The following is an 18977-nucleotide window of genomic DNA, read 5'->3' on the forward strand; positions in this document are numbered from 1 at the left end:
AATTTTGAGGCGCAGCTATTAAGGAATGTGTGGTACACAGCACAGCCTATCATGCCCTCGGGGGCGCAGTGAAAAGCGATTGTTGTGATTATCTAGGATATACGGTACGAGCCTATCCACAGCATTCGCCGGTTTGGAAGTTCTTTGTGGGCGGTCCTAGTAGCAACGGTCACCGCGGCTTCATTCCTATTGGCTCGCACTCTACCGCTTCCTTTGTGACTACAATTCCCATCGTCCCTTCTTCCCGAGTCACGTCTGCTTTTGGAACTGCAACTCCCGTCGTCCCTCTCTCCCTTCAAGTCGTGAGGTCACTTCCACGCTAAATCCGCAGAGATGAGTTAACTAAGTCCACAGAGATTAGTTAAAAAAAATCGATAGGCGAACTTCCGGTACGCCATTACGGTCATGATGATGTGAGCTAGTGGTGTCGCTCTACCCCATCCCAACTCTATGGTTCGATCGTTGAGCCGGAATACCGGAGCCATTTTAGGCAGGAAGTGGCCATTGGATTGCGAGGATGTTGCATTAGCTAAGGTGCTGCGCCTGCGCAGTGAGCACTTGACGGGAGGCCGGTTGCTTTCTTGTGCTCAGGCCTGGAACGGGTGAGCGCGTGAGCGGGGCAGCGTTGCTGGGAGCGGGCAGGGGGCAAGGGCAGGGCTGGGCGGCCAAGATGGGAACCGGGCTGGGGCTGGAGGCCTTCTGGGCGGGAAGAGTGCCTGCCTCTGCCTGAGGCAGGGCAGCTCCAGTGCTGGGGGGGGAGGATGAGCACTCCCCTGACTCCAGAGCCCAGGCCAGCCAGGTGGGTAGACCTGGGCTCCCGACTGCTGTGGCTGAGGCTTGCTGGGCGGGTAGACCTGGGCTCCTGCCTGCACTTGCAACCCAGATCGACCTGCTGGGTAGACTTGGGCTCCCATTCTGGCTGCCCTCTGCAGCCACCTCTTCCAGGTGGGTAGACCTGGGCTCCCTGTTGAACTTTGTGGCTGAGGTTGGCTGGGTGGGTAGACCTGGGCTGCAACGTTGAGTTGGAGCCTAGATCTACCTGCTGGGTGGACCTGGGCTCCTGGTTGAGCTTCGGGCTTCTGTGGCCATTTGCTGGGTGGGTGGACCTGGACCCACCTGGATGTGGAGCTCAGATCTACCTGCTGGATAGACCTGGACTCCCATTCTTACTCGGCTCTGCCAGTGCCCTACTTAGTGGGCGTTCCCCTGGCTCCTGACTTTGCTACCCCCTGGTGTGTCAATTTGGGGGGTCACACCCATGGCCCTCCCCCTTGGGTCTGCCCATGGTCTGAGGTGGGAGTAGAAGCTGCCTTATTAATGGTTATTTAGTGTAGTAGGCATCCTTCAGTCTCGAAAGACTATGGTATCGTGCTCTGAGTGGTGGTTCTGGAACAGCGTCTAGTGTGGCTGAAAAGGCCAATTCGGGAGTGACAATCCCTTCCACACCGGGAGCAAGTGCAGTCTGTCCCTGGTCTGTCTCCCTGGCTATGGGCCTTCTTTCTTTGCCTTTTTGCCTCAGTCTGTTGGCCAAGTGTCTCTTCAAACTGGGAAAGGCCATGCTGCACAGCCTGCCTCCAAGCGGGCCGCTCAGAGGCCATGGTTTCCCACCTGTTGAGGTCCACTCCTAAGGCCTTCAGATCCCTCTTGCAGATGTCCTTGTACCGCAGCTGTGGTCTACCTGTAGGGCGCTTTCCTTGCACGAGTTCTCCATAGAGGAGATCCTTTGCGATCCGGCCATCATCCATTCTCACGACATGACCGAGCCAATGCAGGCATCTCTGTTTCAGCAGTGCATACATGCTAGGGATTCCAGCTCGTTCCAGGACTGTGTTGTTTGGAACTTTGTCCTGCCAGGTGATGCCGAGGATGCGTTGGAGGCAGCGCCTTATTTACACTTACTAAGTTTAAGTCAGCCATAAGTGCCATCCTTCTCTGTGGACTGGCCTGCTGCAGAATGTAGAACATTGTATGCAAAGATCTATATTTAACAGGCTGTTACAGTAGGCAGAAAGTAGCCTGACCAGACCTAGGCAATTAGTAGTGGTAGCATTTATAGAGCTCCATCTGTACGCCTGGCTCTTCGCAGAGCACTGCCAGAAACACTGTCAAATTTGATACGGGGGAAAGGGCAGGAGGATTTTTGGAGGGTTGGATGGGGTGGGAAATGACACATCCTGCTTGACTGTGTATTTAGAATCAATTTCAGTATGGAGTAAAGGGTTTGAGTTAAGGCAGTTGTTCCCAAACTTTTTAGTACCATTACCCACTTTTTAACATGGCACTCTATCACAGCGATTATTAACCTTTTTCATCTCATGGCACACTGACAAGGCACTAAAATTGTCAAGGCACACTTTCAGCTTTTTGACAATTGTCAAGGCACACCCATGGATAGTAGGGGCTCTCATCCCCCAGTGGCCCTACTAACAAATGACCCTCCCCAAGCTCTCTTGACACACCTGAAGTCCATCAGCGGCGCACCGGGGTACCATAACACAGTAGTTGAAAATGACTGCTCTGTTGAGACTCACCTAGGTTTACCAGGTTCTTAAAAAAGGAGATCTAGAAAGAAATATTTTATTTATAAATAATAATAATAACCAGGGGGAAAAGCCTCAAACTTTATTTCTCTCTATTTATACATGCTTGCAAACTGCAGGGGCTCAGCTCCTTAACAGTTAACAGCTACAATATCTAATTTTTCAATAGCCTCAGGGCTTGAGGCAATTATCTGATCATTCCATCTATCTTTGGTGACTCACCAAAAATCAGGTTGCATCCCACCAGTGGGTCCTGACCCACAGGTTGGGAAACACTGGATAAGGTTTATACCTAAGTATACAAAATAGTTGCTGATGATATACAAGCAGGAATTGAAATGGAAGAAAGTAATAAAGATGTACTTTTAAAACATTATTGAACTAACTGGAGCATTTGAATTTTTATCATTGCCAGCCAGGATTGGGATCTGGGAGAGTTGGCTGACAGCCCAGAGGAACCACCACCATGTCGCGTTTCTTTATGACTGGCTCGGACAGTGAGTCCGAGTCATCGCTTTCTGGTGATGAGCTAGTAGCCAAGCCAGTTGGGGGCAACTTTGGAAAACAGTAAGTATGGTTCTTAGGGTCAAAGACTTACTAGCGAGTGTCCTAAGTTGAATTGCAAAGGGTGTAATGGCAGGGGGAGTTTATTGTAGCCCTGCAGATTTTAAGTCAGCAAATGAGACATGAGGACCATGTGACCAACTTTTTCCTCCTTGTTATAATCTGCAGTCATTTCATACCTTTTTTAAAACCCCAGAATTGCCATCTCACATCTCTGAGCTTTTCCTGCTCTTCTAATGCTCCAGACAGCCATTTGTTTTGCTTTTTTCTCTCTCCATCATTTTTCCATATGTTTTTCTGAAATTAGTTGTCTTACTATTTCTTCACTATTACTTGGTCATTCCAGCCTCTTTTTTGTTCCTTTGCGGACTCTTGGCTTCATCTTTTGCTGTAATCTGTCCAGTCGTGTCTCTGATTTTTGGAGCAGTAATGTGCCCATTTTATGGCCTATGCTTTGCCTTGTACACAAGAACTTGGAATCTGAACCTCTATCACTTGCATGATTCTTTGAATACCCTTCGAGGCGATAAAACTGAGTAGAAATTTCATTTGAAAAAATGTTCCTCTCCTTGCCGCCACCACCCTTTGGGGCTACCAGGCATACATTCCTACTTCAAGGTTCAGAATAAGCCTGGTGAAAATAGTTGGACATAATGCTGGATGAGGAAAAACTCTTTGGACAACTATTTCACTGACATCTGTCTGGATGCAGGCTGTATGTCTTGGACTTTTTCCTCCCATGTATTTCTCTGCCTAATAAATTTGAGTTTGCCTTAGTAGGAACAGTTTTCTAGTTGTTTTCTAGTAGGAACTGTTTTCTAGAGCCATTAGATATTTGATTTTCTCTGTAAACCGCTTTGTGAACTTTTAGTTGAAAAGCGGTATATAAATACTGTTGTTGTTGTTGTAGTTGTGGATGTTTTGCTATTGGCTTATATCTCATACAGATGTATGTGAGCCAGCTCACTTAGTTGGGTGCTGCAGCTTCAAGGATCCATTTTGCCTGTCTGACTTCCCTTTCTTGCAGGCCCCTGTTGTTAAGTGAAGATGAAGAAGATACAAAGAGAGTTGTGCGCAGTGCAAAGGACAAGAGGTGAGGTTTAGCTGATGTGATGGGGTAAGAGAGGCCTCTCTTTCTGGCAGACAGAATACTTTTTCATAATATCTAAGAAAACTTCCCACCCCGTTCAGTAACATGTTGTGGGTTGCTTTTCATTTTTGACCTTAGTGGTACTGTGTCCCCTGATGGGTCTGACATAATTCTCCCTTCAGGCCATACAGAAACGATATTTATTGTGAAGGGATCCAGGTGTGCCTCCAAGAAATGTAATAATTCCTTCTCTTTTCCCATCCCCACCTCATTCTTTGTGACAGGTTTGAGGAGCTGACCAATTTGATCAAAACAATCCGGAATGCCATGAAGATCCGAGATGTCACCAAGTGTCTGGAGGAATTTGAGTTGCTGGGCAAGGCATATGGGAAGGCCAAGAGTATTGTGGACAAAGAGGGAGTTCCCCGCTTCTACATCCGCATCTTGGCAGACCTGGAGGATTATCTCAATGAGGTATTATGAGGGGGGGAACTGTTGACCTATTGGGACTGCTTCTGAAATACTTGTGAAGAGGGGGGGAGTATCTGTCTGATTGGGAAGTGTGCTGGGAGTCTGGTTCTTTAGCATAGTCTAACCTCTGAAGCTAAAGGGGGAAAGGTACATAGCCTCCAGGAAGCTCTTGGCAGCTAATAGGGTAGAATTCCTTCTCCATAAACAGTCGCAGGCTGACTGGCCCATGGTTGTTCCAGTGAGCTATGTGAGCTGTCTCCATCATAGTTGGGTGCCCTCTTATCACTATTCCTTGCTTACTTGGAGTGTCTCTTGGTGTTGAGAGGAAAACTAGCTAAACCGAAGTGCAAGGTTTATTATATTACTGCATTCTAATGGAGTAGCCAGAAAAGCAAGTTACTTGGTCTACGTAACTCTGTCACAAATTTTGAGGAAGGAGGCAAGATTCCTTTGTGGACTTGGTGGCCACGCATCCTCTAATCTCTCTCCTGATTTTTCACAGCTATGGGAAGACAAGGAAGGCAAGAAGAAGATGAATAAAAACAATGCCAAAGCACTGAGCACCCTCCGCCAGAAGATTCGGAAGTATAACCGTGATTACGAGACTCAGATCACAGGTTACCGCCAGGTACTATGTCAGAGGGTGGAGAGAAATCCAGAGAAGCACCTAAGAAATGGGCAGGGGGGTGATGATGGAGTCACTGTTCATCTTGGGGTGATGGATAAGGGAAAAGCAAATTTTTATGGAATGATCAATGAGAAAAGAGTATTCTGTGTATCTTGATCAGCACGTCTACCTTATATCTTCCAGAACCCTGAACAGTCAGCCGATGAAGATGATGACAAGAAAAGCGATGATTCGGAAGGTGAGTGATGCAGCACCATGTAGAATGTTGGAGGTCTCCATTCTGTGTCTATTTCTGCATAGTGGGCACATGAGTTTTTCTTCTGCAACCCCATATTTCCTCCTCTCTTCAGGATCCTCCTCATCGGATGACGATGATGATGAGGGAATGAGTGCGGCTGCTTTCCTAAAGAAGAAGGAGGGGGCGGGTGAAGGACGTGCAAAGTTCCTGAAAAAGATGGAGGTAAGACCTGAGAAGGAGCATCTCTGCACCATCTTCACCACCTGAGCTAAGACTTCCACTGCTTGTATCCCTCAAAACAGAATGATTTCTGCAGGGAGGATTTGGGTGCTAGGAAACTCACTGGACAAGAGGCCACAATGGAGTTGAGGGAGGTGGGAAGTAGGAACCTTTGTGGAAGAAAAGAGTTGAAGAAACTTTCCCAGAGGCCTTCAAACCAAAAGCCGTTTTCCCATGAGTCTTGGCAGAAGCCAACCCCCCCCCCCCTTTACTGGCCTGTGTTGCTCTTCTATTCTACCCAGCCTGTATTTTCCAATCTGGCTGGTGCATTATCTTTTTCTCTTTTTCTATGTCAGGATGAAGATGAGGAGGAGGAGGACTCGGATGATGATGAAGACTGGGGCTCATCCGATTCAGAATCTGACTCTGAGTCCGATGAAGATGAGGGCAAATATACGTCATTGGCCTCAAAATTCCTTAAGAAGTAAGAGGGCTGCCTCTGTTGAACAGGGTGGGAAGCATACATGTGAATGCACCTTTGGGGCAGTGTCGTACACTTGGGTCTCACTCCCAGGGTTTTGGGGTGCTCAGAGTTGTTGGTTCTGAACCCTAGAGCCCTCAAAGATCCCTGTTCGGTAGTACTGCCACCACCCTGTAAGAGCCAGTGCCTCAGTCCAGGGAACCCAAGACCCTTTAGGCTTAACTATATCCCTTGTAGGCACTGAGCATTTTCTTTACTTAAAGTCTCAGTCCTCAAGTCACTAGTCCTCAATGAGGATTTTTGGTAGCTTGCTGAACGGCTAGGCAGGATTCTGAACCTTTGTCCCCAACAGACAATGAACCAACATACCAACATGGTAAAAAGATTTTTTACTTTATTAAATACATAGGGTACAAAATGTTACAAAAGGCAGCAAATGCTAGAGGCATAAAACTTCTAGGAAACATAACAGCATAAAACAACAAAGCTAACTGGCTAACTCTATTATTTCCTAACCCTCACCTGGGTCAGCTTCTTTTGTAGATCCTCGGGCCAGTTACCTATGGCCACATGGTCCTGGCGGGGCAGGATGTGCACCCACCACCTCTCTCACCAAGAGACAAGGAACAAAGACCCTGTCCTCCAGAAATGGGGCTGGAAGCTCGCCCTCTCAGCTCTTCCCTCCCCCCTGGAGATCTGCAGCTGCTTTCCATCCTTGATGGGCGTCTTTCTGGCTGCCTAGGTGCTACATAATCACCTTCCGTTGAGATGTAAATCCTAGCAGCTAGGAAATGCAAGCCACTTCTGTGTTACTGTTTTAGCTTGGTTCAGGCCTTACAATGCTACTAGGCCTGAATTGTACATATCCATGACAGGCAGGGCTTCTTATCGTGGGCCACAGTGATCCAAAAATCATGGGCCGCAAGGGCCATCAACCATGAACAGGTCAGAATCTGTATAAAGGACCTGGGAGTAAAATTCTTTTGTTCCCGGACCCACTTCTAGGGTTGAGTTGCTAGGTTCAGAGGCTTGACCTGTCATTTTGGTGCTTTAGAAAATTGTATCTGTGTTCCAGAAGGTATTTTGGCAAAATTAGTAAAAATGTCACGTTTAGAACTATTTTGACCTAGGCGACTATAGAATCTCCAGGGCCTTAGTACGTGCTGGGTCTCATCTGGTTATTTCCTATCAAACATGGTAGCAGATCAGGATGGCATGTCTGTTTTGGACCTGTTTAAGGGCTTTGTCTAGGCTCTAGAGGTTTGGGACACTGTACGTTTAGAAGCTGAACCATGTCTTCATTTATTTTGTGTATACTGCTTTCTGTGCTTTTTGATAAGTGATACGTAAATTATTTTAATAACTTATGGAGAGAGATTCCAGGGGAGTCTCAACCAGTTTGTATTGGTAAGTATCTTGTTACATGCAACAATTTGGATTTCATGACTGCAAGTCAGATAGGACGATAGTGTGTGTTTTATCTGTAATTGAGGCAAGCTGGGGTTTGTTGGCATCCTTCAGTCTCGGAATACTATGGTGTTGTGCTCTGAATGGTGGTTCTGGAACAGTGTCCTCTCCAGTGCGCAAAGCCTGGGTAAAGTAGATACAGAGGATAGACTGTTACCCATGCAGCAAATTCCCCCTCTCCATGTTGCTGAAATGGTCCAATGGAAAGACAGAAGCCAATACAGTTTGTTCCAGTGGCGTCGCGGGAGTTGCCAGAACATGACTCTATTCAGCCATGAATTGCCTCAGGGACTCCAGCTCCAGATTTTGCCTCGAGGTTGACTCCTGAAGCCTTTTCCATAACTGGATGTAGCCACAAGGCAGTGGAGGTTTGGGATCAGAGTTTTCCTTCTCTCAGATGAGCTGCCTTCCCAGGCTGACGAGTCTCATCTACCCGATGGCTGTTTAATCGCCTCTTACGACAAGTACAGCCAAACTGAGGGCCTGTTCTTATCCCCCAGCCCCCAGGGATTTGTAAATGTGAGCAATTCCTTTTTGCCTAGAGATTCTGTGGCCCTAAACTGCCTCAATCTATTTAATTTCACCCCCAAACCAGGACTGGCACTGAAGAGGAGAAAAGAGTTTTGGAGAAGAAACGGGAAGAGAAAGCAAAGAAAAAGCAAGACCGCAAATCCAAGAAATACGATGATGAGGAGGACGACAATGAGGGTGGCGAATGGGAGAAGGTCAAGGGGGGAGTCCCACTGGTGAAGGTGAGGCACCCTTTTCAACCAGGAGGTAGCTGGGCGGGGGGTAAAGGAATGGTTTTTTGTTGCTTCCACTCTCTTGAACAGGGTTTGAACATATCTGTCAATTTCTTCCTACAGGAGAAGCCGAAGATGTTTGCCAAAGGCACAGAGATCAACCATGCTGTGGTAGTGAAGAAACTCAATGAAATTTTGCAGGCCCGTGGAAAGAAAGGCACTGATCGGTGAGGCTGGAGAGGGATGGCTTGGGTGGAAGATAATTCTGTTTAGTGCCAGTGTAGTGTAGTGGCTACAGTCAAGTTCAGATCTCTTTGAAGCTTATTGAGCAGTCATTTGGGCAGCCATACACTTGGCCCTGTTTGCTTAACAGGTCCATTGTAAGCATACAGTGAGTAGGAGAGGTGGAGAGCCAGGTATGCTGCCAAGGGATAAGCATCTATTTTTATCCCTTCCGTAGAGAAAGGAAGGGAGAGAGAATCACGCAAAACACTATGAAACTGTCTCTGGTTTCCCTTTCCTTGTTGCCTATCTGTGCCTTCTGGTTTTACTGAGTGGTTGCCACTTTTTCTTAGACTACGTAAGGGATGGGTTTGGAGGCAATGATGTCCTGCAGGCCCACTGAGTCATGTTCTCCTTCCATTGCCCTGAAGTAGGAGTTGGGTACTAGGAGCAGCAGAAAAAGAAATAAGGGGTATGGGCCTATAGGGGGAGCAAGGCCATATGGTGTCTAAATCTCTACAACCAATAAAGAAGAGATGGAGAGCTGTGTTTCCCCTAATTGTAACCCCCTAAGTGCAAGGAGCCCTAGTGGAGCTGTGTAGGAGCCACTCTGGAGTGCCCGGCAATGTCGTTATCAAGCTCTGGAAAGTGAAAGCCCCACAGGGCTTTTGTTAGAGCTGCATGGCTGCACAGCTTGGAGGGAGTAGGGGTAAAGACTGTTTTCCCCCCCTCCGCCCTCCCCTCAACCACACACCTCACTGATCTTCTCTTCCTCCTCTCCACAGAGCAGCACAAATTGATCTTCTGCAGCTACTAGTTGGAATTGCAGCTGAGAACAATTTGGGGATTGCTATTGATGTCAAAATCAAATTCAACATTGTTGCTTCCTTGTATGACTACAACCCCAATCTTGCAACATACATGAAGGTATAGAACTGGGTGGGGTCTACTTCTCCATAAGGTCCAGTCCCTTTCCCGCACATTGCTGTCTCTAGTTGACATTGAGAAGCTGGCGCTTTCTTTTCTGTAATATTGAGGCCTGTGTGACCTTTTTTGTGCTTCCTCTCCCTTCCCATGCAGCCTGAAATGTGGCAAAAATGTCTTGACAGCATTGAAGAGCTTCTGGACATCCTCTTTGCTCAGCCCAATATCTTCATTGGTGAGAACATTGCAGAGGATTCAGAGAACCTGTCCAACGTTGAACAGGTGAGTGTCATGGAGGCAGGTGTGTTTAGCTTCTCACTATTCTTGGGGCATCAAACCAAAATGAGATGAGATGGTTTGAAATCTACAAGTGGGGAGTAGACAGGATGCTGGCCTAGGCTGGCAAGCTAGAGAAGAAAGTGCCACTTTTGTTCATCCATTTGTTTTCCTCTTTTCTGTACCCAGCCTCTCCGTGTACGTGGCTGCATTCTGACACTAGTTGAACGCATGGATGAGGAGTTTACCAAGATCATGCAGAACACAGACCCCCACTCCCAGGGTAAGCATGGGCATCCAAGAAAGAGGTGTCTAGGAGACACTAAAGTAGGGTTAGTGGAGCTCTTGGCATGTGGCTCTCTGTAATACCTGAAACACCAACAGTTTGCTTCTGAGGAATACTTCAGACTCTGCTATGTGTTTTCCCAGAAAATGCACTATTTTCTCTTGACAAATGCCATCAGTATCAGTGCACATGGAATTTTGCAAAGTATAAAAGTCCCTGATTTAAGGAATGGACAGTTTAAATCCATGAACAGTCTGCATCCTTGACAAATGTATGTTGCCCTTCAGCTTATGGGCTGGGGGGGCTAATTAATGAAGCAGGCCTTTGTGTGACAGTCTGTGTAGCTTCATGAGATCTTATTATGCGTTCTTCCTCCAAACCTCAAAAATGCAAAGCTGATGTGTTAAAAGTAGTGCAGTAGCAAGAGGAGCAGTATGGGTGACTGAAGGCCTTGAGGAAGAGGCAGCTAATCAAAGCACAGAAACTTCAGTCTTGGATCCTTTTACCAGGAGCAGCCTGCCTGCTTCAGTCTTGACTTGGCAACTACAAGAGGTAGAAGTGTGCTTTCTACAAAAGCCAGGACTTCTAAGGATTCCACGCTAGCTTTAACTTGCCTGTTTGCTTTGTGCCACCATCTCCTCTGCTTGGACGGACAGTGTTGTGAATGAATTTTTTTCTTTTTTCCTGCCAGAGTATGTGGACCACCTGAAGGACGAGGCCCGAGTCTGCAAGATCATAAATCGGGTACAGACCTACCTTCAGGACAAAGGAACCACAGAGGAGATCTGCCGCATCTACCTGCGCTGCATCCTCCACACCTACTATAAGTTTGACTACAAGGCCCATCAGCGGCAGCAGGGCCCAGCTGGGGATAGCAAGGTGGGTCAGCTGCTGTGGCAGCCAAGCTCCTCCCAATAGCTGCTTGCCAGAGCATTCAGTATATTGGCTGCATCTCTAGCCTTCAGGCGGGTGTGCGCCATAGCATAAGCCAGTGCTATTCAAACTGGGGTGTCGTGATGCCTCAGCCTGAGGGCCCTGGTCTCTGCCGCCTGGAGGCGGGGAGAAGGCAGCAGCACGATCCCCAGGATTGCACCGCTCGGGGCTGCAGGGGCTTGGGTACACTTACCCAAGCCTCCTGCAGCTTCCCAGAGGTGTGGGGAGCCCGGCTCAACCTGCAGCAGGGCTCCCCACAGCAGTGAAAGTAAATGCAGAGCGATTGCACTCCGCTAAAGCCTCCTCCCTACCTCCAGGCTGCCCCCACCCCTTAAGGGGCCAGAGGCCAGAGCCCACAGGCTGGGACGTTGCGACGCCCCAGTTTGAAAAGCCCTGCCTTAGAACAACCCTGTGAATGTTTCATTTATCCCCATATTGCTGTTGGGGAACTAGCTGAGAGGGAGGGGCTTGCCTAAGGCCACCTAGTGGTTTCACGGCAGAGGCAAGATTCAAACCAGGGAAGTCTCAGCTCAGTTTCTTAGTCGATATTCTTCACCAGCACCAGGCTGGATTGCGTTCATCAGTCTCGCTGGTGGTAATGAAATGACAGGGTAAGGCATATTTCCTTCAATACTAGGACGTGGGGGGGGTCACCCAATAAAATTTTTGGACAGGCGATCTAGACAATTTATGAAATTCAGTAAGATGTGGTGATGGCTGCTGGCTTAGATGTCTTTAAAAAGCAGAGCAAAGTTCTTGAAGGATGCTGGTCTATCAATGCTTATTAGTCATGATGACCAGCTGAATCCTCTCTTCAGTGGTTGTGTGCCATGGAATATCATAGGGAACAACAGTGGCAGAGCACTAGGAGGTTCATGCCTAGCTTGTGGGCTTTCCAGAATGTTCTGGTTGACCACCTTGAGAAAATGGGTTGCTGAACAATTTCTTTGCTCTGTACCAACTGGGATAATCTTATTCTTTTGAATTGGAAGTGTTACTGATAAGCTGGGCAGTTGGTAGTATATGATAGCACATACCATGTGAATGCCAAGGGCTTGGTGGAGAAAGGATGGCAGTGGTTTGGGGGCATGTCTACATTCTTAATTGAGGTTTGGTTTCATTTGCTTCAGAATATTCTTGGAGCTGTGCATATATGCAGTGACATTGTTCCATAGAGATCCCCAGTTCTGTCCCTAGATCTACAATTCCCTGGACTATTGGGGGATGGGGGAGAGATTAAAAACCAAATGTTAACAATTGAATGTTAAACCAAATTGAAACTTGCTTACGTTCACGATATGGACACTGTCTAGTAGTTACCAAGAAAGCAGGTAACTGGGGTGGATGGGGGGGAAGTGGTTGGTCGGCTACTGGTAAGCGATTTGTTCAGCAAATAACCAGAGAACTTCTCCCTACCTACTGCCCGCAGTCGGAACAGGACCAAGCCGAGAATGAAGCTGAAGACTCTGCAGTGCAGATGGAGCGCCTCTGCAAGTTTATTTATGCCAAGGACCGAACAGATAGGATCCGTACCTGTGCCATCCTCTGCCACATATACCACCATGCCCTGCATGACCGCTGGTACCAGGCCCGCGACTTGATGCTCATGAGTCACCTGCAGGACAACATCCAACACGCAGACCCGCCAGTGCAGGTGAGAGGGCAAAACTGGGGCAAGGAGCGCTGGGGGTTTGTTGCAGCAGTCCTCCACAAGCAGAGCAGGCTGAGCCTAGAGGCTTACTTCTCTGAGAACCTCTCACATTGCCTGTGTGGGTGATGGTGCGAGGTTTGGAATGGAGCATCTTGCTCCTCCAGCCCATGGACCGGCAGACTTAATCCTGCACAGTTGACAGACTTTATATTCTGATTTCACCCTGCCTGCCATCCCTCTTGGCAGCATATTCTCTGCCAACTGCTTTCTGTTTTGGAAAAACACATGGCAAGCCTAGAAAGACAAGGTGATAGGGACTGAATAGGGAAAATGAAGCATACAGCATAGTAGGGACAGAGCTTGTAGCCTGCCCTGTGGACCTTCAGAAAGCAGATATTTGGGCTGGGAATGAGTTACTTGGCGTTGGTCTTTAAGGGCAAGGCATTGTTGGCCAAAGCTGAAGGTCTACAGCCTCCTCAATCCACCTCCTTCCTTTGCAGATCCTGTATAACCGAACAATGGTGCAGCTGGGGATCTGCGCATTCCGCCAGGGCATGATCAAGGACGCCCACAATGCTCTGCTGGATATCCAGTCCAGTGGACGGGCCAAAGAGCTGCTGGGCCAGGGCCTTCTGATGCGCAGCATGCAGGAGCGCAACCAGGAGCAGGAGAAGATTGAGAAGCGGCGTCAGGTCCCTTTCCACATGCATATTAACCTGGAGCTCTTGGAATGTGTCTATCTTGTGTCAGCCATGCTGCTGGAGATCCCCTACATGGCTGCCCATGAGTTTGATGCCCGCCGGCGCATGATCAGCAAGCAGTTTCACCACCAACTGCGGGTGGGCGAGCGCCAGCCTCTTCTTGGTGAGCAGTCCTGGAATATCCCACTTGAACATTTTAACCACGAAAACTGCAGTTCTTATCGTGAATGTGTGCTTGCACTGCTAGTGCCTTGGTCTGATGTTTTGATCAGGGTCACTCTTTATGGTGTGTGAATATCCACCAACATAGGAATTTTCTCTGGCTTAATTTTGTGGTACAAAATCACCGCCGCCCCTCAAGGCAGATGACAGCCACATTAGCTGTTTTTAGGGCTGTTTGTAATTTGGCACCAAGAACAGCTAAATGCTGCAATCTGTGTATCATTCAAATTAAGCCACTGTATAATGGCTTATTTATGTAATTCAGCTTGTGAGTAGGGCAGGGTGCTAAAGCTGTAGTTCCTAAGGCATGGGAATCCTTGCTTCAACATGGCTTGGCTTCTAGGACTTCACCAGGTGTTACTGGGAGGCCACAACATGGTGTGGCATACTAATAACCTATTATATGAATTTTCCACCAACCCCCTCTGCTCTTCTGAGTCCCTACCATATGCACATGGCTTGGAAGAGAGGCAGGTTGGTCTTCTATTTGCACTGGAGAACAGAAGAAATATCGTCTTCCTTTTAGTAATTAAAGATACCGTTCTGTTTCTGACCTCTTCAGTTCACTTGGAATTTGGGGTACAGTGCCTTTGTGCTACCGTGTGTGTTTGTCGTAAGGCCAGGAGTGCTTGCCCCTAGCTAGTGCATTTGTCAAAGTTAAATCAAAGTTAAGTCAAAGTCCTAGGGATGCATGTTTTGATTGTTCAATCACTTTGATTTTTTCCCCCAAAAGTGCCCCTGATTAGTCACATTGCTTGCTTTTAAACAGCAAAATTCAGCATGTAAAAACTTCAGATAAGGATGGTCTTGGAGGCATTCCTTTCTGTGTTTGAGAAAGGGAGGTACCTCTTTTAGAATAACACATGCTGTGGTCTGTATCCCCATTTTAAAAGAAGTGTATGTTTCTTCAGAATTGTTCTATTAACTCTGTTTTCACAACTGAATCAACTGAATCAACTGAAACACATATAATAGACCAAGATACCTGATTTGAATTATGACTCTAATGATGATCCATGGATGTAAAGCCTTTTATTTAAGCTTTAAAGCTGAAATTTGGGGGATATTTGCTTTTTCTACATGTGAGAGGATGTTAAGGAGGTTGTGCTGCAATTGGTCCCAATCTAGCCTGGTGGTGCTGTTTAGTGGATTTATCCATCCAGACCAGGAAGGCTTTTTCTGTCATTTGACTATGGCCCTGCTCTTCTCCTTACTCTAGGCCCCCCAGAATCTATGCGGGAGCATGTGGTGGCAGCATCCAAAGCTATGAAGATGGGTGACTGGAAGACGTGTCACCGCTTCATCGTCAATGAGAAAATGAATGGGAAGGTCTGGGACCTGTTCCCTGAGGCTGACAAAGTGCGCAGCATGCTTGTCCGGTCAGTTGTGTGTGGGGACTGTTTTGGGGGTGGAGAAAGGGGAAGAGTGCAAGGATGTCTACTCTTGGGCTCTAAACATGGTAATAATGGTGGACTGGCAAAGGTGACTGTAGTGAGAAGTCAAAGTGGAAATATGGAAGGTGCATGTTTTGGAGCTGCTTTCTACCCAGTTAGACCTTGTTCCATCTGGCTTGTGATTGTCTACGATGACTGGTGTCAGTCTTCTAAGTTCCAATCAGTAGCCTATTCCAGCCCTTCTTCGTGGGTTCTATTTAATTTGGACATGCTAAGGACTGAACTTAGGCCTCAGACATACAAAGCACATGTTCTGCTGCCAAGCTGTACATCAGCATGCAAGCTTAGGAGAGAGGGGAGCCCCACTGTGGAATTGGTAAGAAAGAAATGGGGAAGGCCAGCAAAAGATCCCTAGGTAGGGCTGAATCCCTGGAGCCCTGCCGCAGGTCACTGTGTAGTGACTGCTTTATTCACTCATGGCTGGGTGGCAAGGAGCTTGGTAGCTGTTAGTAAGAACAGAAGTCTTTGCTCTTGCTATCGGTTTCTGGCTCTAACAGCTGTTTTATTTGGCTCTCCCTACAGGAAGATCCAAGAAGAGTCTCTCCGAACATATCTCTTCACTTACAGCAGCGTCTACGATTCCATCAGGTACTTGGGGCCACTTTTCATCACACAGCCCTCTGTGGTGCCTTCCCCTCAACAGCATTTCAGCCCTGCAGAGCTGCTGGGGTGCCGCTGCTGATGGCTAAATCACAATCTCTGCTCCTCACTCTGAAATTTGTCTTCCTAGCATGGAGATCCTGTCTGATATGTTTGAACTGGACCTGCCCACAGTCCACAGTATCATTAGCAAGATGATCATCAATGAAGAGCTAATGGTGAGCAGTCCTTTGTAGAGAGGCAGGCAGAGACAGTGGGAGCACAAACAAAGTTATGGGGCTCAGGATGTCTGACATTGAGGGTGACTGAGATAAGGACAGGCTAGGAGAAATGTATTTCTTGCACACAAACCAACGAAAATTGCTTGAACATAAGAACAGCCCCACTGGATCGGCCATAGGCCCATCTAGTCCAGCTTCCTGTATCTCACCAAATGCCCCAGGGAGCACACCAGATAACAAGAGACCTGCATCCTGGTGCCCTCCCTTGCATCTGACATAGCCCATTTCTAAAATCAGGAGGTTGCACATACACATCATGGCTTGTAACCCGTAATGGATTTTTCCTCCAGAAACTTGTCCAATCCCCTTTTAAAGGCATCCAGGCCAGATGCCGTCACCCCATTCTGCGGCAAGGAGTTCCACAGACTGACCACAAGCTGAGTAAAGAAATATTTTCTTTTGTCTGTCCTAACCCTCCCAACACTGAATTTTAGTGGATATCCCCTAAAATATCACCTTCTTGGTGAATGGATACATCAGTAGGAGGTTTATATGGCAAGTTAAATGGACATTGGAAAGCTTTAAGGAGAGACCCTAGCTTGGAACTTCTTTGAGATAAACATGATGTGAACATAGGGGAGTGTCTTATTTTATTACCTTAAGTGTTGTGTGTTCTTGTTTGGTGCTGAGTGTACAAGATAAGCGTTCCAAATAGTCTGTCAACTAAACATCTCTGGAGCCAGGATAGTGTAGTGGTTCTCAAGTTGAGCTTAGACCTAGGAGATCCAGGTTCAAGTTCCCACTCAGCCACAAAACTTCCTGGGTGATCTTGAACCAATCGCTATCTCTCCGTATAACCTCTCTTACAAGGTCATTGTGAGGACAAAAGGGGGGAAGGAACCAACCCTGAGCTTCTTGGAAGAAAGGGTGATATACAAATGTGAAAAATAAACAAGCACCAAGAGATCTGTCTAGCTTTTGCCAGAGTTGCTGCATGTGTTGGGGATGGGAGAGCTGGTTCCATCCAGCTTCCTCAAATTTCAAACTATTTTCCTCCCCAGGCCTCCTTGGACCAGCCAACCCAGACAGTTGTGATGCACCGGACAGAGCCTACAGCGCAACAGAATCTGGCACTGCAGCTAGCTGAGAAGTTGGGCAGCCTTGTGGAGAACAATGAGAGGGTCTTTGACCAGAAGCAAGGCAACTATGGAGGCTACTTTAGGGGTGAGTGAGATCACTACAAGCCTGTGTAACTAACGCTTCTTCCACATTGCTCTCCTCCCTGTTCCGTTAGTCACTTTGTGGCAATGGTAATTGTGTGGAGGCCACTGCTTCTGTGAAATCCCTGCAAGTCAAACCTCTAATCCTCATGGTTGTAGAGGACAACCAAGAAGCATATGAATAATTTCCGCTAATTAAATGAAACTTCCAGTTGTCAAGGAACAACATCTTCCCTCATCTTTTCACGGGCCTTGCTTTTTGCTTGTGAATTGTCTCCTTCATACAGGGCACTGAAATTATTTTATTTTCATAAGATGCTCTTCAGCAGAAGCTCTCAAAGTGTCATACTGTCATTTTTATAAAATGGATTTTCATAAATCCAGCAAAGCCCCATGTACATAGACTTATTTATTTTAAATGGTTACTCTTGCCTTTCTGTTAAAAATGGTAAGTGTGACTTCTGACATAACTGCTGGACTCTGGTAGAAGGACCAGAAATGTTTGCCTGCTCTCACATGCTCTGATCTGTAACTTTGAGGGTATTTTACTGAGCACGATGCCTGTTCATCAGCTCTCTTATCTCTTTCTCTACAGACCAGAAAGATGGCTATCGTAAGAATGAAGGAGGCTATATGCGCCGTGGAGGGTACCGGCAGCAAGAACGACAGAGCAATTACTGATTGTTGAACCGTCACCATGGAGCTTTTCTCAGAGTGGAATTGTGGGGAGGGACACATCTTTTGCTGAATAAAGAATAACTTTGAAAGGAGATGAGGTGTGGAGATCTTGGGTGTGAGGGTCACTTTGAGGGAGGCTCCAGAGAGAAGTGAAAGTGAGTTGGCAAAAGTGTTTCCTGTCTGAATTGTGCACGGAGTTATCTTGCCAGCCATTTTTGCACACACACACTCCCTTCATAAGATGGCAAAATAGGTTGGTCAAAATTTTCATTGTAAGGGGTAGAGTCCTGCAAAATCTCTTGGGGTTCACACTTCATGGGAACTGGTACTGAATCTGCAACTCCTGTGTAGGTGCAAGATTGGTTTTTTAAAAATGGACATTCAACGTAATACAAAGGAAAAATGGACACGCATTGATTCGGTCTTGGTGTTTTGAGACAGAAATATATAGCACAGCTATAAGACATGAGGGTCAGCAGGTTAATTAAAAAGTAAGAAAACACCTAAATTAATAAGAATACGTTTCCAAAAAGGTTAAGATCGGGAGCTTAGGAAGAGCAGCACTCCCAACAAACAGACCTAGAGATATTGTTCTGAACTGTATGGATTTGAAAACATTTCCAAGTGAGTTGGCCACACATTACTGAGGTTTTTCCAGCTGCATCCATTGTGTGTTCTTCCCACCCCACCCCCGGCATCCAAAAAAGAGATGGGCACTCAAGCACTAGTAAGAAACTCCTTTGAATCCCATGCACCCCTTCTCTCTGAATTGGCCAAAAAAGCCGTTTAGTCAGTGTGGGTCTAGTCTAAGAACTATTGGTTTTAAATCTCTTTCCATGCTAGGTCCGTCTTGCACTGTGGAGATACGAGTAGAACCTACTGTCCATGGCAAAGGGGGGTGGCAGGTTTGTGTGCCCCCCCCCGTTACAATATTGCACTGATATGCTGTAGATCTGTACATTGGTTCATGTTTAATTTTATTAGCACACCTGTGTTTAGTGCAGTTGTGGAGAAAATAGAGCTTCCTTTCAAAGAAGCAAAGGGAACAGGGGTATTTGTGTCCTGTCCCCCCCCCCCCCCCCGCACACGGCACTTTTGCTCATAATTTTTGAGACCTGGATGAGGCTATTTACTCGTGGGAAAGTTGG

The 18977-nt window shown here is 47.1% G+C and overlaps 1 protein-coding gene across 2 annotated transcripts; it reads left to right on the top strand.

Annotated features, from left to right (window-relative positions):
• Nucleotides 1-469: 469 nt before the first annotated feature.
• LOC136651629 (eukaryotic translation initiation factor 3 subunit C) lies at nt 470-17921 on the top strand. 2 transcript variants are annotated; one of them, XM_066628208.1, is made up of 21 exons: nt 470-602; nt 2956-3107; nt 4132-4197; nt 4479-4668; nt 5168-5293; nt 5477-5531; nt 5644-5753; nt 6107-6234; nt 8294-8450; nt 8565-8668; nt 9449-9590; nt 9744-9869; nt 10053-10146; nt 10841-11028; nt 12512-12736; nt 13234-13597; nt 14876-15035; nt 15633-15698; nt 15841-15928; nt 16993-17155; nt 17747-17921. In XM_066628208.1, the coding sequence occupies exons 2-21, from the start codon at nt 3007-3009 to the stop codon at nt 17830-17832; spliced, it is 2739 nt and encodes a 912-aa protein (XP_066484305.1). In that variant the 5' UTR covers nt 470-602; nt 2956-3006; the 3' UTR covers nt 17833-17921. The 2 variants fall into 2 exon arrangements, with proteins under 2 accessions (XP_066484305.1, XP_066484306.1); XM_066628209.1 differs by having other exon boundaries at nt 2960-3107.
• The last annotated feature ends 1056 nt before the right edge of the window (nt 17922-18977 follow it).

This window comes from Tiliqua scincoides, chromosome 5 (genome assembly GCF_035046505.1).
Source record: "Tiliqua scincoides isolate rTilSci1 chromosome 5, rTilSci1.hap2, whole genome shotgun sequence".
In the NCBI taxonomy this organism is placed as follows: Eukaryota; Metazoa; Chordata; class Lepidosauria; order Squamata; family Scincidae; genus Tiliqua; species Tiliqua scincoides.